The sequence below is a fragment of the Mus pahari genome, chromosome 2 (assembly GCF_900095145.1).
Source record: "Mus pahari chromosome 2, PAHARI_EIJ_v1.1, whole genome shotgun sequence".
NCBI classification, from domain to species: domain Eukaryota; kingdom Metazoa; phylum Chordata; class Mammalia; order Rodentia; family Muridae; genus Mus; species Mus pahari.
This window is the reverse complement of record NC_034591.1, coordinates 152336955-152362762: the sequence shown is the minus strand read 5'-3', so window position 1 is coordinate 152362762 and position 25808 is coordinate 152336955. Positions and strand designations below refer to the sequence as shown.

The 25808-nt window shown below is 42.6% G+C and overlaps 1 protein-coding gene across 3 annotated transcripts in view; it reads right to left on the bottom strand.

The window, feature by feature from the left end:
* Ptpro (protein tyrosine phosphatase receptor type O) overlaps positions 1–25808 on the bottom strand; it is a 208424-nt gene that overhangs the window by 51083 nt on the left and 131533 nt on the right. For all 3 annotated transcript variants that reach the window (XM_029534785.1, XM_029534791.1, XM_021190314.2), the window contains exons 7-12: positions 24110–24306; positions 18094–18214; positions 17145–17338; positions 16068–16179; positions 10543–10694; positions 9387–9507 (exon numbers count right to left, since the gene is read on the bottom strand). In XM_029534785.1, coding sequence (XP_029390645.1) covers positions 9387–9507; positions 10543–10694; positions 16068–16179; positions 17145–17338; positions 18094–18214; positions 24110–24306 — 897 coding nt within the window. The remainder of the gene's footprint in view (positions 1–9386; positions 9508–10542; positions 10695–16067; positions 16180–17144; positions 17339–18093; positions 18215–24109; positions 24307–25808) is intronic.

Sequence of the window (25808 nt, the reverse complement as noted above, 5' to 3'; positions counted from 1 at the left end):
AAGGAAGGAAGGAAGGAAGGAAGGAAGGAAGGAAGGAAGGAGGGAGGGAGGGAAGGAAGAAGGGATAATGGGACAGGAGCTCTACGATGATGGAGACTGGGCCTTAACATCAACCTGTCTTTTTTCTGTGGTCCTCTTAGGTCAGAAGTTTGAATTCTTGAAACTTAGGTGAAAATTAAGAGAGATAAAACTAAACAGAAAACATGATTTGGTGGCACACACCTTTAATCCCAGCACTTGGGAGGCAGAGGAAGGCAGATTTCTGAGTTTGAGGCCAGCCTGGTCTCCAGAGTGAGTTCCAGGACAGCCAGGACTACACAGAGAAACCCTGTCTCGGAAAACCAATAATAATAAAATTATTTTTATTTTATGTTTTTTTTTTTGAAAAGGATGATGGTGGAGAACCAGATGCTTAATAGCATATTAGCGATAAAAGTTTTGTCATAGATCTTTTATCTTGGTCAATAAATGAATCCATTAGTCGAGGCCCCACACCATGCTATCTGGACCACTTTCTGTTTGTTTCCAGTAATTGAGTTGCCGGCTTAGTTGGCTTGATCCTCTCTTCTAGTAAGTTCTCTACAATCCTCCCTCTCATTTCCAAATTGCTTCTGCTCTACTCATGCCCCTGTATTGCGGATGTTGTGTGGTGGGCTCTGTGTGCTGGATGCTCTTGCTACATCACCCAGTATGGAAACTGCTGAGCTAGCGCTCCTGGTCTGGTGCTGGGTCGTGTTAGCTGCTGACAGACCCACCAGACAGCGATGGCCTGGACGTGCTGCGTCTTCCCTGACTAGGCTAACCTGGCAGTGTGTTCCTCCGCCTGCACCGTCCTTTCAGAGAGCCAGGTCTCTGCTGTGGATCTTCCATTGTTGTTACTTCTATGTCTTTATGCTCTCTGTCCCACACTCCTGAGCCTGGTCCTTAGCCTGCATTTTCACAGTGCTTGAACGTCCTGTGAAAAAAGTTGACCCTTTTCAGATCATGTCTGGTCGGTTGTGGACTGCCTTTTTAGAATATCCTAATTATGTCCTCGTAAGGAAACCAATACTTTAAAATAAGAATCCTTGCAGGTAGCCTGAACTTGAGTGCCAGCAGAAGGAGTTAATTCCCATGAGGAAGTGGCAGGTTTAGGTGAGAGAGTTAAAGGGGAGAAGAGGTGAGTCAGCTTTAGACAGGGAAAATCCCAGCAGAATCTCCTTTTCACTGGCAAGCATCACCCACTCCTCTAGGCAGGGCTCTGTCTTGCTTCTGAAGAAAAGAGAGACGAAACCTCAAGTGTCAGAGGTCACCGGCTCCACTCACATCTGTCACTGCCAACAGGACAGCGAGCCAGACCTAAGACCTACGGTGGTTGTGCCAGCTCAAAATCGCATCTTTGAGTGCAAGCGTGCATGGTTGGGGCAGTCCTGAATAATGTTAGGTTCTGCCTTTTCTCTTCTAAGAGTACATACTCCAAGGCCGTGCACAGCTGTGTGCAGTCATAATCCTAGCACTTGTGCTGTAGAAGCAGAAAAATCCAGTTCAAGGACAGCCTTAGTTACACAGTGAATTTGAGGTTAGTCCAGGTTATATGAAAAAAAAAAATAGGAGTTAAATTTGTTAAATTGCTTGCCACTCAAACACGAGGATCTGAGTTCAGATACAAAGTCAGGCAAGATGGCCTGTGATTCCAGAATCGAGGGAACACATACAGGCAGATCCTTGGAGCTCTCTGGAATCAGCAAGCTCTTGGCTGAATGAGATCCCCTGTCTCAAAAAGGAAGGTAGAAGGTGATTGGGAATGACATCTGAAGTTGACCTCTGACATCTACACCCCCCCCCCCGCACACTCATACACGTGTGCATGTGTAGCCATATGAGTGTGCACATAGCACAACATTACACACACAATGCTGTGAAGTACCACATGCAGAATGTAGGCAGGATAGAAGGCAGCGATGCTAACTCACATTTAATTCATACGGATCATGGGAGGATCAAGCTATTGCCTCCCTGTGGAGTGAGATGACCTGTGAAGTCAGAGTAGGCACCTAACCCTCTGTGCTTCACCGGAAAACCCTTTCTCTTGGAGGCCACAAAGGGAACAATGAAGTGTAATACTCAGTTTTGGAGCAGAGCCTAATATCTTTATTGTCCCAAATTTGTCTTTCTCTGCTAATCTATTTTCTTTCTTTCCTAGGGGCAGAGGGGGAATAAGAGAGAGAGAGATTATTCCATCTTACTAATCACTAACATGCCTAGACTGCCCTTACACTCACGGCAATCCTCCTGCTTCAGTCTCTCAATTGTAGGGATTCAAGGCATGAGACAGTATGTCTCATTTCCTGTGTATTGTGATGCTGCCCACCGAATGGTATTGATGACTTCCTATTATCTCCAAAAGGGTGGTGCACTCCCTACTGTCTCTGCTTTATTCTTTTTAAACTGGATGCGTTTTACACATGACATTGATAGTAATGCTATAAAAATCATCTCTATGTCTGATGTGGAAAAACCCTATTTTCAACCTTCAGCCTCAGTGTGAGAAATTTCTAGAATTTTCTTAATGTGTCAAAAATGCAAGTTGAGAGTCTTTTCCATGTGTATTATAATAATGTTTTTACAGCAGAACAACGCATTTCATATAAATTACTTTCAACTTTGCCAACAAAGTATCTCCCATATGAAGTGGACACTTCAGGGTTCTTTGGAAAGTTGGTTGGATGGTGTTTTGCTGGGGCAAACATGTGAAGGAATAGTGAGCTGAAGTGGTTACAGGTGAAATACTGAGGGAGACCTGTGAAGGGACTTTGAGCCAAAGCAGACACAGATAAAAGGATGTTCTGCTAAGGCAAACACGTGAAAGGACATGTGATGAAAGATTCTTTGCTAACAACACGCATGTATTGGTCTGCCTTGCATTGCATAGTTGAGCTGCATTTGCCAGGACTCCATAGAGAGAATCGCACCAAGAAACTTCTGGTGGCGTGCTGCAGTTTCTTGCCGCTTCCTCAGACCCGGGCTGATTGGCAGGGCAGAGTGATGTCAGCTGACACTGATGATGTGCTGAGGCAAGATCTGTGGAGGACATGTGATGTGTGGAGAGTCTAAACAGGACTCTAAGGATAGCTATGGAGGCTGAGCTAGAATTGTTACAGAGCTCGCTGTGCAACGCTTGTGGGTCTCGTGTCTTAGCTGATCTTCGCTTCCCTGAGAGAGGCACAGCTGAGAACTGCTGATTCCTCCTGATTGCTCCTGCTGACTTGAGCCGAGGCTGAGGCCTGGCTGTCTGTGCTAGGCATCGTTGCAGCTATTGCTAACCCGACTCTCCTGAACTGGATGGCTGGTGTATCCATGAAGTGTTTGCAAGTGACTCAGCTGCCGCTGCTGACCTATGAACTGAACTGCTCATTTCCAGACAACACAGACGAGAGATGTCGCTCCAAAGAACCTTTCTAAACAGGTCCACTTCCCCAGGGTCCTTTCTTTCCCATTACCTCTGGTGGGTGGTGGGATGAAAGGGAGGTTAGAGCACTTAAGAACCATCATTAAAAATAAGGATTGAAAACATTAAAGTTACACCCCATGTTAGCAGTGGAGGCCTCAAGTAGACACAGGATAATGCTCACAGTGTTGGGAGCAACGTCTGCAGGAGAAAGCACTGTTTGAAACAGGGGAGAGAGGGAGACAGCTGATATTAGAGGGAGAAATTATTCAGGCTGAGTTGTGATAATTGTGTCAGGATAATTGTGTCAGAACCAGTGTGTCAGGACAAGTGTGTCAGGACCAGTGTGTCAGGACAAGTGTGTCAGGACCAGTGTGTCAGGATGCATGGTGCCATTATAAGTGGATCATAAAGTTTGGAAGAGAAAAGTTTAACAACAGGAATCTGTCAGATTTGAGTTTATTTTAGACTTTATCTCATTGACCTAGGAAGACTCTTTTTCTGAATTTAAAATGGGAATTTGAATATTTAAAAAAGAATACTGAAGAATATAAAAAGCAAACATTTAGCATCTGAAAATGTATTAAAATTTCAATTGGAGGTTGGAGACATGGATTGGTGGTTAAGAGCACCCACTGGGTGCTCTTCAGAGGACCCAGGTTTAATCCCAGCACTCTCATGGAGGCTCACAACTGCCTGCAGCTTCAGGATTGAGGGATCTGACACTTTCGTCCTCTGCAGGCACCAGGCATGCATGTGGGGCTGACATGCATGCAGGCAAAACAGTAATAAAACAAACAAACAAAAAGCTTATTTACAATGGGGGCTGGGGAGACTATTCATTAACATACCAAATATGTTTTAAAAATTCCTGTCCAAGAACAAACTATGTTTTCCAGAATTTTTCACTCACATCAGAGTTTTCATAACTGAAACTAAGATTCTCAAGCTGATGTCCTAAGATCTAGTTTCCAAAACGGGAAGAGAAAGCCACAGAGTGGGTAGGTGTGGTTCCTAACATGTCTGCCGTAAAATTCCTTAAGTCAGTAAAATGTGAGAAGCATACACATAGAAGGTACAGGGTACGGGTAGAGAAACAAGAAAACCCCAAATTCACTGGCAAGAGGAGGCACACAGTTAAATTCAGGATGCCCTAAGTATGTGTTAGTGGCATGTAAATCACGTGTCTTGCATATGAAGATTAAAAGTCAAAACAGGCTGGCATATAGTTAGGTTGGTTAAGTGCTTGTCTAATGTACCTGGGGCCCTGGATTTGATTCTTTGCACTACATACATTTGGAGTATTACTCCTACAGTCCTCCTACTTGAGATGTGTGCGAGATAGGATCAGCTCAAGGACAGTCATGGCTGCATAGCAACTTCAAGACCAACTTGGGCTACATAGGAGTCTGTCTCAAAACAAAACTATCCAAAAGTAAGACATATTAAAGTAAGAATAGGTATAAGAATTTAGGGAGAGGTATGAACTATAGTAAAAATGATATAAATTGTCACAACAACCCACAGTGAGAGGGGAGTAGGGTAAACTCATATATGTACATATAAGCATATATATTTATTTTATGGTATTATGTTGGTGGAGGTATTGAACTTGGGACCTTGTGTATGTTAAGCAAGTGCCTACATCTCAGGCCTGCCTATGTATGTATGTATGTATGTATGTATGTATGTATGTATGTATATGTAAATGGTAACAATCATAAAACTTGTATGTGCACACAATGTCTCAGGTACTCAAAGCAATATTGATTAAAAAAAAAAAAAAGTAAAGGAGCTGGAAGCATTGTGCTCTTTGATTTCAAAATATACTACAAAGCCATGGCAGCCAAAACAACAGAGAAATGGTATAACTGTCAATAGAACAGCCAATGGACCCACACAGAGGGCCCTGAAAGTTAACCCAACATTTACTTAGGGTTAGGGTTAGGGTTAGGGTTAGGGTTAGGCTTAGGGTTGGGGTTGGGGTTGGGGTTGGGGTTGGGGTTGGGGTTGGGGTTGGGGTTGGGGTTGGGGTTGGGGTTGGGGTTAGGGTTAGGGTTGGGATTACTCTTGACAGATGCAGCTTTTTTGTTTTTTTGTTTTGTTTTTTTTGACTCAGATAATGAACAGAGATCCACTAATGTCAGTGTAATTTCAGATTAAATTACTCTCTTTATCTTTCTCCTGAAAGTCTTGTGGCGGTGAGGATTTGATCCTTTGCATCACACACATTGGGGATTCACTCCCACAGTATCCCTATTTGAGATGTGTAGGAGACAGGATCAGCTGGAGGACAATCTTGGCTGCACAGTGAACACAGTTTCTGCTTGTCTTGAGGAGTCTCCTTCATTATTGAATGAAATAAAAAATTTTTTCTTTTTTTTAGAAAAAAAATAAGAAGCTGTAGGCCTCTGTCCCCAGCTCCAGGCTAGGTGTCTGTGAGGGTAATCACGTCACTGGGCTCTGACTAGCTCACAGGAGAACCACACATTGCTAAGTGCTGATTCTCCTGGGAGGCAAGCTGGGAATTTCTCTTCTTTGCCAGATGTGGTCTGGGTAAAGCAGAACATCACAAGGGTGGTTTACAAGGGTGGAGTTGGGTTTTCCCTTCCTTCATTGGCAGCTCCGTGCCACCCTCTCTTTCTTCTCTGTTCTTCTCTGTCTTCTCTCTGTTCAGTCTCTGGGTGTTGGAATGTGGGCCATACCCAGGCCTTCTCACTTCAGTCTCTAATTGGTACTTGGTGCTCTAATTCAGACATCCCAGACCAGAGGTTCCCTGTGATCTCCGGACACAGACGGACCATCTCTTTGCTGGACATCTGCACTTTCATTTTCTATAGTTTTCAAGTCATTTTTTTTTTTAAATAGAAGAACTATGGGCTGTTAGCACCCCTCCCCATTAACCCTTCACAGATCCTGCTTGTCTCTGTGTCTCCCTGAGTGACACAACCATAAAACAGAGTTGCTCAAGAGCCAAACTGAGGACTTATTCTTAATTTCTCTTTCTTTCACTTCCTACATTTGTCCAAAACAAAAGTTGTGGAGCCTCAATCTCCGAAATACCTCTGAAATCCTGTTCAAATCTCTTCATTTCCTTTACAACCACCATCCCTAGAGTCACCCTTACTTCTCATCAGGTCTGATTAAATCACAGTGCTCTTCTCCATTTTCAGATAACTAACCTTTCACAGAGACTCCCCTGCTGTCATTGTTGGCCCAACTATGCTTTCTTCTTAATTCTGATATTTGTGTGTGTGCATGTGTGTGCGTGCATGTGTATGTATGCACATGTATGTACATGTGTACGTGTGTGCATGTGTATGTGTATGTGCATAAATATATATGTGTATGTATGTGTGTGCAGTGTGTATGTATGCGTATTGTGTGTAAGTATAGGCATACATGTGTGTATGTGTGTGTTTTTGTTGTGCATATGTGTATGTATGTGTATTGTGTATAAGTATGTGCAAACATATGTATATGTGTTTGTTGTGCATGTGTGTATACATGTGTATTGTATGTGTGTATATGTGTGTATGTATGCGTGTGTGTGTGTGTGTGTGTGTGTGTGTGTGTCTACCATGTGCCATGGCACTTGTGTGGTGGTCAACTTTTGGGAACTGATTCTTTCTTTCCATCATGTGTGTCCCAAGGATGTAACTCAGGATATCATGCTGGCAGCAAGCACCGAGCTCTCTGCTTAGCTCCCTCATGGCATTCTAATATGACACCAGAGTAAACTCACCACGAGTAGAAATCGTACATGCTTTTCTATCTCATAATATTAAACAGTTTTCAAGGAATTAGGTGAATTAATTTTTTAGAGGTTGTCATAAAGAATGACTTTTTGCATGCAATTAAGGTACAACATTAAAAGTATCCAACACTTTATTTCTGCTTGTAACAACAATGTCTCAGTAAGAATTTAGCTTTTGCCACTGAGCTAAGAATCTAAGGCCATCTTTAGACTCGGGAGACACAGAGGGAACTCTGTATTGGATAAAATAAAGAAAATGTTCTTTTCTTCTGTTGGGATCCTCTTTTCTTTTAAAGAATAGTTTCTGCATTTCTTTATTTGTCAGGGAAGATGAGGAAACTATGATTTGCCAGCTTGCATGTGGAAGACAGAGGACAATTCCCAGGAGTCCGTTCTCTCCTTCCCTGATGTGGGTCCCAAGGATCAGATTCTGTGTCAGGCTGGCAGTGAGCACTTGTCTGTGGAGCCGTCTCCCCAGTCCATTGTTTGCAATTTCCTAAGTATTTCTCAAAATGCCCTACTGAGAGCCATGTGACTGCAGAGAGCTTACACTTCTGGAGATGTGCCTGTGTGATCCTCTGCGCTCACAGCTACAGGTACGAGCACAAGGAATAACAAGCGGTTTGAAACTCTCTTGGACAGGGTCAAGCACCTGTGAGGAGTCAGTACAAGTCTGAACAGTGACGGTGGCTTCTAAAACACAAACGCTGACATCTCTGCTGCGAGCCTTGGTATTGATGAGATGTGTCTAGATTCTGTTTCGTTTAGTTTGTGACAGGCTGGATTAAGAGCCCTGTCTTCAGCATGCATTGCTTATGTGCAGCTATAGTTACACCAATGATGCCCTAGAAGCTGACCACACATTCTCTGCCAGTTCATCCTCCATCACCTGTGGTCAATGGTAGAGTGCCCTTCCCCCGACTCCCTTTAGGCATCAAAAATGAAGTGTGCCCTTAACACATGGTGGATTTTTCCATGAGTGACCACTGAAATTGCACATTCTTACTGGGCGCAGTGTTAGGCGAACTGTAAAGTGCATTCAGTTTGTAACGATCAAATGGGCTTATTGGCAGACCATGTCATTAATTCTTTGTATTTAGAGCCTCAGAACTCCTTTCCTGATTCATAATCAAATACAGCGGGTTACTTCTGGACCTACAGCCGACTTCCTGTGCTGCCTTCCTCTGTGACATCTGCCATAGTTGAGGTAATTTTCCTTTGTGTCTCACTAAATGCAAGCACGTGTCGGCTGCTATCGCTGTAACTCCAGCTTTATTCAAGGCCGCCCTCTATGCTTGCTCAGTTATTCATGATAAACTAATTAATCTCCACGTTTATTCATTTTAAAGAAAAGATTTATTTTCTTTTGTTTGTGTGTATATGTGTCAGAGACTGTGTGCGTGCGTGTGTGTGTATGTGTGTGTGTGTGTGTGTGTGTGTGTGTGTACAGGTGTCCACAGTGGCCAGAAGAGGTGACAGGTCCCTTGGAGCTGGAGTCATAGGTGTCTGTGAGCTGCCTGGTGTGGTGTACTGAGGTTTAAAACCCTCTGAAAGTGACACAAGCACTCTTTACTCCTAAGCCATTTCTCCAGACCCCCTTCCCTACTACTGATCTTTCCTTTTCTTACTTCTTAAATTCAAACTTAGTCATTTCTGCTATGCATAGACATCAATGCCCTCAGAGGGAACAGCTATATCTGAATCCTCCTGCAGGGAATCTGTATTATTATGTAATGAATTAGTGTAACCTGTCTTTCCCTGTTATAAATTATTTTCCTCTTATGTTGAGGAATTATGAAGTGGTACCAACTTCAATAAAGTCAAGGTATTTTATTCAACCTAAGTTAATAAGGAATAATATTTGTATGAAAGAGAATGCTATTGGAGTGGGCAAAGACACCAAACTAGATCTTCCATTTCTAACATTCCTGAAGTTCCTTGGTCCTTCCAGTGCTGCCAAGAAGGGCAAAGGTCCATGTCACAGCCTGGTTTACACTCCACTCATACAAACAAAACTCACACCAGCATTCACACCAGCATGGTTGTATTCTCTTTCTAGTGTGTCTACTTTGTACTTCTCAGAGAGAATTTTTTGTCCTTGGTCTGGGTCCACTGAGCTGAGGAACCCTGCTGAATAAGGGGTGCAAATGTTCCTTCCCCCAACACAGCATCATCTTCAGCGCTCTCTGTGCACTTCCTTACCTAGCTTGACAAGGCGGAGCAAGGAGGTGTTACTCCCTCTCTCAGTGCAGGCCGTGACAGACAGATTGTAGATATCTCCTGGAGGCAGGCTAAGGATGGCCGTCATGACATTGCGTGTCACCTGCAAGACCATCAAGATTTGTGATTTCAAGGTGGGATGTATGAGCCCGCCTCATCCTACACAGCACACAGGTATGAATCCCAGGGCTCTATCAGACAGCGTGAAACCCCATGAGTTTACACCGCAACCTACGGTTGACTATTATGTTATTGCTGGACTGGATTGTTTGAATGTAAACTCTCTTAAAGTGCACAATACATATCAGCATGGACAGTTTTCCAATGTGTTGGTCCTTATCCTGGTGTCATCCCACATATTCACAACAGCTTCTAGAAAAGACAGTTACCGTATGGTTCCAGAGAAACATAGACATGTTTGTACACACACTGTTGTTTACATTAAGACTCTATTTCCTGTCTCCTATATAGAGGAGTATGTGAGCCAGCTCTGACCAATAGGTTGCAAGTGGAAACAAAACAGGCAACTTCTTGGCTTGCTCTCATGCTGCAAGCGCTGGGTCTCCGTTGCTGCTCTGTCTCTTCCTTCAGACGAGTGTTCAGACATTAGGAGCGAAGCCTAAATTAGCATGCCTCATAGAGGTGGACAGAGCAGCAGCAGAGGAGGCCAGGACGACTCTCATCCTCTAGTTTATTCAATCCACTTTCTTTTTATTTGTTTTGGCTGCAATAGTTTAATCATGGTCAAAAAGCTTAACAAAGCAGAGAGAAGACACCGATATCCTAAATGCACTCAGATATCTGGGTAATGTGGATCTCTGAGAAAATATTAACGTGGACGAGTGGTAGCTTGTTTGACAACACTCAGCGTCCCGAAGAAAAAGCTCTCATGTGTCCTAGGATGGTCTTGAACTTGCTATGTATTGAAGGTGACCTTAAACTCCCTCTCACGCCCCCACCTTTCCGATACTGCTAGACTCAGCTCTCAAATGACAACTTTAAGTAGACGTGAGGTCAGGCCCAGCAGTGTGGTTGCAGCTCCTGTCAAGGACCTGGAACGGTAAGCTTAAGCAAGGGTGCCAGCAGCTCATGCCACCAACTGGTTGGAAGCCTGATGTCGGGACTCAAAGGCACGTACGCTCTTTTTAATTTTCTTCCTCCCTTCTGCAACGACCATCCAGTGCAGCATTCTAGAATGGGACAGGTCAGTGGTGGCACCCCCGTAGGTCCAGCTGATGTACAGCAGGCTGTTGAAGTACTCCACAGACGTGATTTCTGGAGCCACAGGGGCTGTGAGGAAAGAGATAGAGCTTAGGATAAAGGCTCATGGCTGACCAGCCAAGCAGTGAGATCCTCAACCAAGCTGACAGAAAATTCAACCTCAAGCCAGGCAGTGGTGGCGCATGCCTTTACTGCCAGCACTCGGGAGGCAGAGTAGAATCTCTGCCCGTTCAAGGCCACCCTGGTCTACAGAGCAAGTTCAAGTTCCAGGACAGCCAGTGCTACACAGTGAAACCCTCTTTTGAAAACACAAAAACGAAAAGAAAAGAAAAAAAAATCAACTTCATACCACATGACAATATCTCAGAAACAAAAATGGAAGTCAGTGGTACAGGCTGGGCTCTTGCTCTGTGGGACGGACCATCTTAGACACAGATGGCTGGACCCATACCCGCCTGAGGATATCAAGACCTCCTGTGTAAACTGCTGTTTCAAGATACCTAAACTGATTGTTCAGGCATATTGGGTACCTCACTCAGCGATAAAAGACATTGGTCATCAGCACAATAATATTGAGAAATCTGAGGCCCTCTAATATTAAATTTCTCACTGTAGCGCATGAAAGGTACTTAGGAGACTGAAGAACAGTGGGGAGAGATGGAAAGAAAGAGAAGATAAAGGTTCTGGAAGACGATCTGACAGCTGTTATTTCTGACATAACACAGTGATGTCACTGATGGAATCTAGCCCTGTGCTCCGCAGAAAGGGGGGTCCAAGTAAATGCAGCTGATGTAAGCAGTAAGGAGTAGATTTTAAAGTCATGCCCAAGGCTTAAGCCTAGCACTGAGGCTATTTCTTTACTCCACATTCTAACACTTTACACTTGATCTTAGCCAAAAGGCTGAGAAGCAATTCTAACACTTTAAAATTAAATTTTAATTTAATTTAAAATGTAATATTTTGCTGGGGAGGAAATTTTATTTAAACTTCATATCATCTAAGCTCTGCGGGTGTTTGTAAAATTATTGTTTAAAGTGTTCAAAAACTCTAAAGAGCTTAAGGAACAAATATACAATTAAATTCAAATTGCATGTACAAAGTGCCTAGAAAGAAAACATTTTACCCCAAGGCATGACAAAAGTTCAACCAAATCTTTGAAGTAGAATTTCTAGAAATTATAAGAATCATTCCCATTAATAGGACACTAATAGGTAATAAAGATTTTTAGTAGATGGTGATTTCAAGACCTACTAGCCCCTAAAGGACTCACAGCATGTGTGATATGTAACAGCTGCCCATGTGTGTGTAATGTGTAACAGCTACACAGCATCTATATGGAGCACATGTTTACATGCATGACTGCACCATCCCATGAAGGATGAACAGCCCCTTCCCTTGTGTCTAACAACACAGTCCCTAAATATCAGCAATGCTCTCCCCGTTTGGGTCCTGAATGTCCATTCAGAGGCTGTGGATGTGATGGAAACCTCAGGGTGGGCCCCAGTGAGAGGAAGTAGGTGACTGGGGATTTGACCTGGAAGCATATACTTTGTGCCTGGTCTCTTCCTCTTGCTCTGTCCCCTTTACTTTCCAAAGGCCAGGAGCTGAGTGGCTTGGCTGTTTCAGAGGCTTCATGCCATGGTGTTCTGCCTCATTATATACTAAAACCCAGAAACCATGAGTTCACAGAAACTGTTTCTTGCTATAAGCTGGTTGTCTCAGGATATTCTGTCACAGTAATATAAGACAAAAATGTCCATATCATATTCCATAATGATCTAACTCAGACAAATACCTATGATTCTTGATAGCCTCTTAATGTATTCCAGTATACGTCATCGTATAGAGATACCTTTACTTTGTTTTGTTCAAAGGAGTTTTTCTTTATATTTTAATTTTGGTGAGGGTAAGAAATACACTTAAAATTACAAGTCAAGAAGTATGGCCGGGCCTGGTGGCGCAGGCCTTTAATCCCAGCACTCGGGAGGCAGAGGCAGGTGGATTTCTGAGTTCGAGGCCAGCCTGGTCTACCAAGTGAGTTCCAGGACAGCCAGGGCTTTACAGAGAAGCCCTGTCTCAAAAAAAAAAAAAAAAAAAGAAGAAGTATGTACCTGGTCCTCTTCACAGGGCTGAGCCTTCAGATTTAGTACTTGCTGCTTTAAAATCTTACATATTGCCAAAGGCCACAAGATGTCACTAGTTGTTTATTAATCGTTATTTGGTATACTAAAATAATTACTATGAATTTGGCTTTCAGACAAGTTGCCTAACCCTGGTAGCTGATTGAAGTCTGAAGAAGTCAAAGTTAATTCTTCTGGCTAGGGAAGTGGTGAGAACTGAACCACTGAACTCAGAGCCTCCTGCAAGCTAGCAACGGCTCTCTCTAATCCTGGTCTCCGCACCAGCCTCCTGCCCTGTTTATTTTGAGACAACATCTTACTACGTTGTCCAGGCTGGCTTTGAATTCACCCTGTAGCCCAAGCTGGACTTGAACTTGTCATTGTCCCATCTCGAGCTCACAAGTAGCTGGGATTACTGGCCTGAACCTTTTTACAGCCAGTTGGCTTATCTCCTTTTACATTATACGATTCGACAATTCAGATTAAAATGTAAAACACAGAAGAGCAATTCAGGAGAACCTCATTTTAAAAACATTGCGTTCTTATCTGAAACAATAAAAGTAAGACAAAGAACTAAAGGGCTAGAATTTCAGCTTTTTAATATATAAATATACACATAAATTTATAAGTGTATACATGCATTTGTATGTATACTTTATTTTTTGTAGATGTGTGTTGTTTGTGTGATGTATGTGTGTGTGTGGGGGGGGTTAAGTGTGCTTGCTCATGTATATACATGCAGTGACCAGAGGTAGAAAGGGACATTGGGCTCTATTGCTCTCTGTCTGTCTGTCCATCTATCTGTCATTATCTATCAATCATCTATGTCTATTAATCATCTATATATCGCTATCAATCATATCTATCTATCTATCTATCTATCTATCTATCTATCTATCTATCTATCACTATTTATCTATCAACCATCTACCTATCTACTATTTGTCTATCTATTATCTATCTATCTATCTATCTATTATCTATCTATCTATCTATCTATCTATCTATCTATCTATCTATCTATCTATCATCTATCATCTATCTACCTAAGATAACTCCTTTCTGAGCTTGGAATTCTCCCTTTCAGGCCAGTGAGCCCTGAGATCTACCAGGCCTCTCACTGCTGGAATTACAGATACAAGTGACCATATCCAGCTTTCACTTGGGTCCTAGAGAATGCAGACCCTTGTCTGTGCTCAGCAAAACCTTCACCCACTAAGCTGTCTCCTTATCCCTGTCAAATATTTTAATGATTTATCGATACAGTTTAATCCTTACACTGTGCAAATACTAGACCCGTGTTTTAGATATGAGACTTGAAAACAGTTGTGGCAAAACTCTAGACTGCTAATGCCAGCCTGACTGAGCTATTCACCAAAAACAATACAACATTCTCAAAGATCATTTCATTGGAGATAACATATTAGTTACTAAGTAGATAAATCACTTAGAGACACAGGTTACTTATCTGGACTTGCTACACCTAAACTGTTGTAAATTTTGCTCCACTCCAAGAAGGTCCAAATTTCATTTTATTTTTAAGATTTTGTTTTTATTTTTAATTACATGTATGTGTATGTACATGGGAAGGATGGTTGTGAACAGGGCTGCAGTGCCCAATGAAGCCAGAAGATGGCGTCAGATCTCTTGGTGCTGTAATTATAGGTGGTTTTGAACCACCTGACATGGATGATGGAACTAAATCTAGGTACCCAGAAAGAGCAACAGGAATTCCTGAGTGCTGGGACATCTTTCTAATCCCAGGTGATCATTTTAAAAGGCGCAATACTGCAGACAGAATCCCAAGTCTTGGTACTTCACTATTGCTGCTACCCAAGGCTGTGAAAGCCATAACCTAATTCGTGAACTTTTGCTGTGCAAACCAGTTGGCAGGGTCTTGGAGAGTTCTGCTGCGGAGAAAAGGAGGTTCAAAAATCACTGAGATGGTTCACTCAGGTGTCTGCAACCAGAAGTGAGCAGAGCCAGTTCAGGGGCCTCTTGATAGGAAGGGAAAGGCACCAATTGTATCTGGGGAGAGAAGGGCACCCGTTCTCTGGAAGCAAATCTCCATGGAGCTACCGTGAGTGAAATTTAATTATTAGACATGTGCTTATTAATGCAGTTTGACAGCGGGCCACAGTGTTTACCTAGTGATTGGTACCACATCCTCTTTTGGGGTTTTCTCATTGCCCCTTCTAACAGGACTATTGACATCTGGAACAGAGAGCATGCTGGGTCCTGGACACTAAAGAAGTCACACACCAGAGTTTTGTCATCTCCACTGTTTACCCAATACAGCTCTCCGTCCAACGAAGGTTCTTGAACAGTGTTGGTCCAAACAACAAGGGTTATTGCTTCTTTTATTTTTAAGATTTATTTTGTTTTTAATTTATGTGTATGTATATATCTGTGTGAGGTTATACACACATGAGCGCAGGCGCCCATGGAGGTCAGAAGAGGGATCCAGTCCCTAGAGCTGGAGTCACAGCGTGGGTGCAGGGAACTGAACTCACTCCTCCGGAAGAGCTTCAGGTGCCTCCTCTCTAGCCCCAAGGTCATCCCCAAGGTCAGTGCCTCATTGAATGAATTATTCATTTGTATAGTTTTCTCCAATCGTTGTCCATGGAACAGCACAATTTATGGCTTCGGGGGGCGGGAGGGGGGACTAAGACTGATGTAATTTAAGCACCTTAACTTGGTGCCCTGTAATTTGCTAAGTGGCTTGTTCAGTAGAGACATCATCGTTGCTTGTCACGGTGGAAATAATCATTCTGCATCATTCTCTTTTGTGCCTTACATAGACATGAGGCTTGGGAAACTTAACTTGCTCAAACTCACAGTGACCTGTGACCTGAGGCAGAACCCCACTGGTGTGAACCCTTCCTCCGTGGTCCTCAGTGGACTCTAGTGCCAACAGCCGGTGCGTGCAGAAATGGAGTAATTAACAGGGACATGAAACACTCTCCCAGGTCTGATGACCTAATATGTAACATCAGTCAATCATCAGTCAGTCGTGCAGGGGATGCTGAAAGCTGTGATTGCTGCCTCCTGCTCTGCTCTGACGGATGCTGGCTGGAGAGCTCATGTCAAAGGCAGTGTCTCCAAGTGAGCAAACGTCGAGGGCAGGAACTGTGGATTTTAAAGTCAGACTCCCATTTCTAGTGCTTATCAACTAAATTCGAGACAGCGGAACCAGGGGTGTATCTTCCACGAAGATGCCAAGGCAATGATGGCTGGCTGACACTTTCTATGCATGTGACCCCTTGGTACCTTCTCAAGATGGTGTCTCCTGTGGAACCTTTTTTTTTTCTCCAGCACTCACCTGTTATGAAGCTGATGGTGGAACTATCACAGCAGCTCAATTCTGGATCTCCCCATGTCACCATGGTTACTCGGAAGTTGTAGTACCACGCTGGCAATAGGTTTGCTATTCTCTGAATAAGGATGGAGGAAAATCAGGAGACAAAAGATTAAGAGGAAAGCAGTATTTATGAAATTGATTTACTTTCCTTGGGTCATGATAAACATTAATAATTTTTGTTTTCTTTTTCTGTGCCTTTAGAGTTATTTTTGAAGTGAAATGAGCCATAAATGAAATGAGATATATAATTTTTAAAAAATGATTGAAAGACAGAGTAAATATGGGTATTACTTCGCCATTTCCAAAGATATAGTGCATAATGAAATAACACTTACTGTTAAGTGTTTGCATATATTTGTTTCCCTGCCTTTAGGAAAAAGGGATAGTATTATTCTGGGATGACAATGAGCAAAAGTCTTACTGGGTGACAATGACCAGACTGTCATCTGTCTGGAGAGCAATTGTGTGCTTCAGGTGTCATGCATAAGTTGCCTACACTTTGCAAAATGAATCTAGTCTCAGAAAGAACAATTATTACTTAAGCTTTGAACACTGTTTCCAAAAGTTTAGCAATGCAATTATTTGTTGATTTGTACAGGCTATAAATCAACAAAGTGGAGTCATGGCTAGAGACTGACAGTGTCAGTCAACTGTAGAAGACCAGAGGGAGATCTCTTGTGATGAGAGGAAAGTTAAGTCTTCTCTGATTGGAGGAAACTCTTTATGAGAAAAATACTATCTTGGGTAAAAGTTAGTTTCACAACTAAATTTATCTCTCTCTCCAAAGACAAAGACAGAATCTAAGCCTAAAAGAAATATGAAACCATTGCCCAGCAACCAAACACGAAGCAAGGGTGGCCTAGAATGCCTTGAATCCCAGCACTGTTAAAGCAGAACCAGGCACCCCCAGAGTTCACTGTCATTCTTGGCTACACGAGGAAGGCTCGGCCTGGTGCACAGATGACTTTCTCTAACATAGATGTGACACAGGCACGGCCATTCACACGAGAGTGCACCAGCTGACTAAGGGAAGATTACCACGGATGCCGTCAGGGAGACAGTCGCTGCTATCTCATAGTAGGTTGTCCACTCTGAGGTCATGGTCGTGGGGTTGAAGTAAAACATTTCAACTACGTATTTTCTGAAGACTCCCAGGATAGGTCGGGTCCAGCTCAGCACTACAGCCGTGGGACCCAAGGGGTAGAGCATTAAATCCTTGATCCCAGTGGGAACTAAAAGAGGGAAGGGTAGAGGGTGAAGAGAGAAAACCGGAAGGGACGTTAGTGTCTGTACAGTGGCTTCAACTGGAACAATCAGGGCTGTCATTCTCTAAACTTGGTCACAAAAAACTAAAGTAAATATGTATTTATTTCTGACTTTCTCCTCTATGTAGTAAATAGAAGGATGTCTTCCAAATATACTTATTTAAGGTAGTCAATCCCTCACATTTAGCACTAGAATCTGCTTATTCAATTCAATGAACAATGGATGGAGACTTGTCCTCAATTTTGCCTTGCATCTGCACTGAACAGGGACAGACTCCTAAAGATTATTTCCTCCAAACAATATAGTAATCTCTTTGTGTAATATTTGTACTGTATTGGATTATTATAAAAGATTGATCCAGCAATGGCTAAGGTGTATGGGAAGGTATCCACAGGTTGAATGCATACATGACATCATTCTATATTAAGTAACAAGAATATCCATGGCTTTTGGTTTCATCTCTGTGTATGGGGAGGCATTCCCTGGAAGTTATATCCCACACATACTGAGAAACTTATAATATGATGCAGGCATATTGAGCACAGCCTCATGATTCTTCCATTTATGATGAATTCAGATTGAAGACTGCACCCTTCTAACCAGTAGTCTAGTAACAATAGGGATGGGTCAATCTACCTATCTATCTATCTATCTATCTATCTATCTATCTATCTATCTATCTATCTATCTATCTATCTATCTATTGTGGCCAACAACTTACCAATTGCAAATGTCACAGGATCAGAAGGTGGCCCAATCAAAGGGCCTTTTCTTAAGTACATCACAACCTGGTACTGGGCACCGGGAACCAGGTTCTCAATGACGGGTTTGCTTGAGTTCACCTTAAAGCAAACACCCAATAAGACTTATGTAGAGTAAGGCTTTCAGAGTGAGACAGATGCTGAAGCAAGTTGTTAGAATGGAATAGCTGACTTTGAAATCCGGCATCTTTTACTCATGCTGTGAGGGAGGTTAGATTTCAAAATTAGGATGATTTATAGTTTATGTGAATTCAGAAGGAGATCCAGGACATTGAAATTCCATGACTGGGTTTAATATGCCCCACGGGTTGCCCCCAATGAATCACTGTCGAGTGTAACCACATACAGCAGAGCATCCTCCTCCCGGAACCATCATCAAATCAGGGATACCAGGAGGCTAGCCTGACGTCCTACATTGTGGTGTCAGCCGATGACACACCAAGATCAATGTGGAACCGTCTGCAGTCCCTCGTCACTTAGAAGCATATAATATCTAATTATAGAGATGGAAATGACTTCAGAGATTATCTGTCCAGATCTCTGATTTAATAGATGGAGACGCAAAGCCAGAGAATGGTCAAGGTCAGATGCTCACATTTATTGTTGGGAGGAGAAGCCGAGCGCTGGGACTTCTGATCTGCAGTCGGGGCAAGTCAAAATACGGCAGAAAGCACTTTGCAAAGTCTATTGTAACCTTATAAAATGATGTCAGAGAGACCGTGTCTCAGCTCTCCGTTTTTACTGGTTATGTGACCAGAGTGATACAGCGAGACATAGTAGGGACATACATATGAACAAAGTGGATGTATGAAAGATCAATGCCTGCCTATGTGGAATTGATGCTTCAGTTCAAGGTTAAGAAGTGAGTGGGTTAATGTGTATTGTGTATGTGGTATTCATGTGTGTACATTTGTATGAAATCTTTATGTACACCTGTGCACCCATGTTTGCATTTGTAGAGGCTAGAGGCCATTACCAGGTACCTTCCTCTGCCCCTCTGCACATGACGCTTTAAGACAAGGTCTCTCACAGAGCCTGGTACTCCCTGTTGTCTAAACTGCCTGGCCAGTCTCCACCTCTCAGAGCTGGCTTTACCTGTGTGTGTGCCCCAGGTCCTTACATTTGTGTTAGGTATTTTGTCTGCCCTCTGAGTTATCATCCAACCCCAGCTTTGATGTTAGTGCTTCTAATGTTCAAGACAGTCTCACTTAGTGAGGAAAAACTAACTCTCATCATGTTGTTTGAAATGAAACTCCAACTCTGCTCAATATAAACACAAGAGTTGTTTGTACTTCTGTTAACATTGTTATCTTTGCGCCTTCATTATAGTAATGTAGATAAGAATGCATCTTAGGGTTGTGAGATGCTGGGACATGATCGTAAGACACATCAACCCTCAAGATCAATTGTTTTGGCCTCTGGGGTACATAAAATGCAAAACTTCTACAGGAATGAACAAAATAAATGGATAACAATTTTATTAGCAGTTTATGGGATGCTTTTAAAAGTTTCGTTAAAATTATACAGATAAGCAGTGTTGGTGATGTGCGTTTCAGTGCTGTGAATTTCAGAAGCCGGTTATGTGGATTAGACAAGTCAAGATTTGAGTAGAATGCAGTCTACTCTCTCCCCAAACTGGTGAGGCTCGAAAGTGATGATTACCTGGAACAGTTAATTAGTACTCTCCCCTTCTTTGCCCATTTACACCCTTTTATCATAACATCTTATGTATGATGGCAGTCATAACCTGGGGAGATGATGTCTTTTAGGCAAGGTAGAGATGTGAAAAAAATCATATTGCTTTATAAAAAAGACAGAGGACAATGTCATTTCAAACTACCCCTCTTTGTGAAAAATAATTAGAAACATCAATCCCTAAATATTTGTTAAGGATATATTGCAGATATCTAACACTTTGGGATGCAAAGGCAAGGAGGTGTAGGAGTTCAAGGCCAGCCTGAACTATATAGTAAGTTTAATATAGAATTAAACACTTTAATCCTTCTGTGCCACTGTTTCTAATTTTTTCTAATCACTAGACAACCAACTGATCAATATCAAATTGATGAATATAATAAAATTAATATATTAATAAATATGTATAGTATATAATCAACATAATAAAATATTAACCAGTCTTTACACTTAATGCATACCAATTCTATAACTCTTTCTTCCATTGCTGGCTTACTTCAATCCCAGGGACTCCACTAAATTCAATATGACTCCCAGAAGGCACTGGGTCTGCCTGTCCCTACTGAGCTAAAGACACAAGAGGAAAAACACTAAGAAGAACAGTTGGAAGAAACAGAGTCTGCTGTTAGGTGGTAGGTTGCATGAAATAAGCACAAAGGTCCCTCTGTCCGAGGTGGTCCTGCATCCAGTGGTCCTGTATCCACCCTTGGGATGCTTCACTCATTGGCTTTCTTATGTACATCCATTCCAGACACCAGGGCTTTCCTATTCAGGACCCAAACAACCACTGGCTCACTCTCCCTTGAACCAAAAGATACCCATCGAAGTCTAGATTATTACAAAAGTTGACCCTTCTCTTCCTCTTTTTAAGAATCCTTCAGACATGGTGTCAGTACCTCATTATATTACTGTGTACCCTCATTATAATCCTGTGAGGTAGGATTGATTTCTCCCAACATCACAGATGAAGACATCAAGAATTACATGATGGGTCTGGATAGACTGCTCAACAGTTAAAGCTGAATGTCTCTCCCTCTCAGAGGACATTGATTCAATTCCCAGCACCCACAAGACAGCTCACAACTGTCAGTAACTCTAGCCCCAGGGAATCTGATGTCTTCTGGCCTCTGTAGACACCAGGCATACATGTCATGCACAGACACAGAGTCACACATGCAGGCAAAACACACACACACACACACACACACACACACACACACACACGTGTAAATATATGAGAGAGAGTCAGCTGATAACTGTGAAGATAAAGTCTGAAACCCACTTTTCTGTGATGCTGTAGCCTATGTTCTAGTCGATCAAATTGGCTGCCTTTCCACTCCACTGCCACCCCATGAGGCAACACAAACTATCTACAGAACATCCATCAGCTGTGAAGACAAATCATCCAGGATGCCTCCCCCCTTGCTTTGACACCAACCAACTGAGTGACTTCTGGTTCCTTATATAACCTGCCTCTTAGCCTCACCATTCCTGCCTTCCTACAGTGGAAGGGATGGTGTTTGTTTCTTTCATTATTACACACTCCTGTGAACACTCAAACAGCATTCATGGGCTAAGGCACATGCCATGTAAGAATGAATATACACACATGCCTCATGTGGCACTCGTTCCAACTCTGACATTAGTGAGGGTGCGCTATGGTTTTTAAGAAAATGCTCGGGGCACATTTACTTTGGGTAATTAACCCACAGTTTCTTACACAGCACAGATGAAGCAGTAATCTCACGTTCAGCATCTTCATGAAGGAATAGTTCCAGAATGGTCCTAAAGAGGATTCGTCTCCACACAAACTCGTTATGAAGAATAGGTACTTATGATCAGAACCAGTTTAAACCCTTGCAAGCTTTCTATTGAGGAAGAAGACTGGGCTCTATGCTTCATGAAATAAAGACTCAGGTCTAATTTGTTCCATCTCCAGCATTGTTCCCTGGAATCCACTTTACATATAGAATCACACAGGCATCCGCGGAGTTGATGGGCCAGGTAGAGACTTTAGCAGGGTATCTCAGAGAATATCAAGGAAACACAAGAAGCACAGTTCTTGGGTGTGAGGCCATGACTGTGATGACTAACTAGAGCCTCAGTTTCCCCAATCCAAAAATGCTAGATTTGAAATCCGAAACATTTGAGCAACACCATTACCACCAACACAGTCAATTTCACATCATAAATGTTTATGTCATGAACAAGCAGTAAAATATTACTTAAAACTGCCTTTAGATTCCATGTGTGGGATGCTCTGAAACACACATGAATGTTTTGTTTATACTGGGGTTGAAGCCCTACACACTATGTATACACAAATATTTCAACCCTCCTGCCTCAGCTCCATGACTGAAATCCTTCTGAGCCCAAGAATTTTAGGTAGGTGATTTAATCCTGTATTTGACTCGGAGCCATGTTTATTTTAGCACTCGAAGTGAATGTTCTGTGTCTGTTTTTTACATGGCACAGAGGACCATGCTTGTATAGCAAGTGCTTACCAACTGAGCCAGTTACTCTAGTTCTCGTGAGACTAAAAACAAAAGCATATTTATTTATGCCTGTGCACCCAACAGCGAAAAGAGGTGGGCTGATCTCTCAGAGTGAGCGTCATCAGTATTTTCTAGATGCCAAGCTTATTATGTGAATACTAGGATCTGAACTCTGGCATACCTGATGGTACAGGCAGTGCTCCACACTGATGAGCCATCTCTCCAGACTTCTTAAGACATTTTGAGTTCAGTTTTCCCATCTGAAACTTACAGGTAAGTGCATGTGCAGTGCACGTGTGCGCATGTGTGTGTGTGTGTGTGTGTGTGTGTGTGTGTGTGGTGTTGGGGCCAAGGGTGCTGGCGGTATAAACCTGTGAAAATCTTCAGAAACTCTTGTGATGGCTGAGAAGACACCTGGAATGCTGACCTGCTTCGTGTGCTCCTTTAAACATCAGCCTCTTGCCCATCCATAATCCTTAAGGGTTTAATGTTGCATGTCAGGAGAATGGTGTGAGAATCCAGTTAGAGAGCCCTTCTCTGGATCATTTATAATTTATAGTAGCTATAAGAACATTTTGTTTTGGGCTCCCAGGCAAAAGATACATAATCTGTTACATTCAAATGGACAAGAAGGAAATGTACCTTGGACAGCTGAGTTCCAGGTCACAGTCTGTGAAGGAAATATGTTTCCCACCAGTTTAAAGTCAGTTAGGTTGGGTATCATCCGGGAAGGAAACTAATGAACTGAATAAGGAGCTGTGATTGCTAGTTAATCTGTTTAGCATATTTACTCTTTAATTTAATTGAGTCAAGGGGTAGATTCTGCCTCTAGGAAGGACTTATCTCAGCGTTCTAAAGCGTTTGGTTCTCCAAAGCTCACGGCTCCCGAATTAATCTTAGCAATTTAAAATTTCTCACTCTTTGAATTTCACAGATGCCTGATTTTCACACACACACAACCTACCTACCTCTAGGGAAGAAAAGTAAACCTGGAGTTCAGGAAAATAGAACCGGGCTCCAGCACCGATTGGCTATAGGTGTCCATGCCTAGCCAATCACAGGATCGCTAATTTGCATATTCCCCGACTGCTCCACGCCTCCTGCTAGTTGTCTAGTCCCATTTATCCTTCAAAACTTTTAATTGGGATTGGTGAGGAGAAAATTGTTATAATTCATATTTTTTTCCTTTTAAACTTGTTCTTTTGAGTCCACGTTGCTTTTAAAGTTAAAATAAAAGCGAAAAAAAAAAAAAAATGCAACAGACACCAAACCTCTATGAGAGACTGAACTTGTCTATCTCACCCCTAGGGAAGTGTTTCTTGGACGGGTGTTGATACTCCTTCCTCACTATCTACATTAGGATAAAAATCAGATCTCTCTTTTGTGACCTCAGAAGCATGATCTGTTGCTAGCTTGGGTTCCTGAAATATGGTGCCGTCGTTCTATATGCATTTTTGGTTAATCTCACTAGTTAACAGCCCTGCTCTGCAAAATCAGGATACCTCTTATTGACAGCGGGCTACAACATCTCTAAGCTCTTGACACACAGACACACAGTAGGCAACTTCTCTTGAGTAAGAAGCAGAAGCAATGGGAACCTGACCTCTAACAATGGGAAAGAGACCAGCCATGCCCACTCATTTCCCATTTCTTGGGGTGGCTTTAGTTAATGTCATTCCCTAATGTCTCTGGAGAACTCAGGGGATGTTTCTCTTTCCCATCACCACAGGTTGAGTTTCAAGCGGCCTTCAGGGACTATGTGTGTTTGTCCTCGGGGGGTTCTTACCTGGGTACAATACTTCTTCTCCAGCCGCTGGCTCTCCTTCTGTTTCTGGCAGGTCAAGGACACCACGGACACAATGGTGCTGTTGTAGTTCTCCTGGGAAGACGTCCACGACATCAAGGCCGTTGTTGAGCTTAAGATGTGGACACTCACATGTTGAGGTTTCTCGGTCAGTTCTTCAATCCATTCGCCTGTGGGGCCTGGGCATTGCAAGTCACAATCAATAGGAGGTTGTATACTGAGCTAGTTGAGATAGGAGATGTAGTTGGTGTGTGTGTGTGTGTGTGTGTGTGTGTGTCCTTACAAACAAACTCAAAGGAAGACTAGCTTGCTCTGTCTACCCTCTGCCAACTGTAACCCACAACTCTCCCACTTGTCTTCTGACCCAAGGAATAGGAGTATTAGCAGCAGCAATAATAAAACCCAAACTCAATATCAGTTGTAAGGTACATTGGAGAATATCCCAGTGAAATCTTCATCAAACAGAGGGTGTGACATTACAACATTTCATCAGTGTTTATAATTCCTTTGCTGGGAGGATATTTCTAGAAATAATTGCTTTGAGATTTAATCAGTCCTTACCATAATCTTATGGAAACAAATTAAATTTTGCCACAGCAGAAACTGAAGGACAGGCTAGGGCTGCATTAGCCAAAGGGCAACAGGCTGACTGGGTTCAAGGAGATGCTTAAGTCCTGGGTGATGTTTGCAGCATGCAGGGGTTGTGTGTTATGATGTTCTCTGTGGAAGCACACATCTGGACCCTTCCAAATGACCCTGGGATGTTCTCCTTCATATCTACAGTAAACCTTTTCCTCCTCCACCTTACCTAAGAGTACTGATGTCTTCTCTCTCTCTCTCTCTCTCTCTCTCTCTCTCTCTCTCTCTCTCTCTCTCACACACACACACACACACACACACATTGATTTTGACTCCACTAAAGGGGATGGATGCAGACTCGATGTAAATGGCTGTGAGTGAAAGTATTACTTCATATTACTGTAAAAGTAACATGAAGACAGACACGCCACTTACAATGAGGCTCTTTCTCAAGTACTTATATACTTTAGTCTGCTGACTCTTATCACAAGTCTATGAGGAAAATACTAATCTTAACTCTCAAGTTTAAATTAAGAAATTCAGGCAGGTAGGATGAGGACATTTATGATTTGCAAATGTGAAGACTGATTTTTAAGAATCCCTGCTTGGGGGGCTAGGAGTTGGATTGGAACAAAACATTTTATACACATGCCTGAAATTCTCACACAGTGGATTTTTAAAACTCCATGATCTTAACCTTGTATATGGCTCCCTGAATGGAGCACTGTGGACCCTTGAAAAGTGTTGGCTTGAAATTTGGCCAGCGGTACTTGTTCTTCCATATCAGAGAGGTGCAGCTTCCTGCAAGTGATTCATTGTTTCTGAAGTTCTACCATGTGTGTGAATGGACCATTCGGAACATTAGAAGCAAAAGGAGCCTTGGTGGGTTAGGGATGTAATCCGGTTGTTGGAATGTTTGCCTAGAATGTACAAAGCCCTGCATTTGATACTCAGCATCCCATAACCTGGGATGGTGGTGCACAGCTGTAATCCCAGCACTTGGAAGGTGAAGATAAGGTGATCAGAAATTCAAGATCCTCTTCAGCTATATCATATATTTAAGGTTAGCCTGAGTTAGCTACATGAAACACTGGCTCAAAAC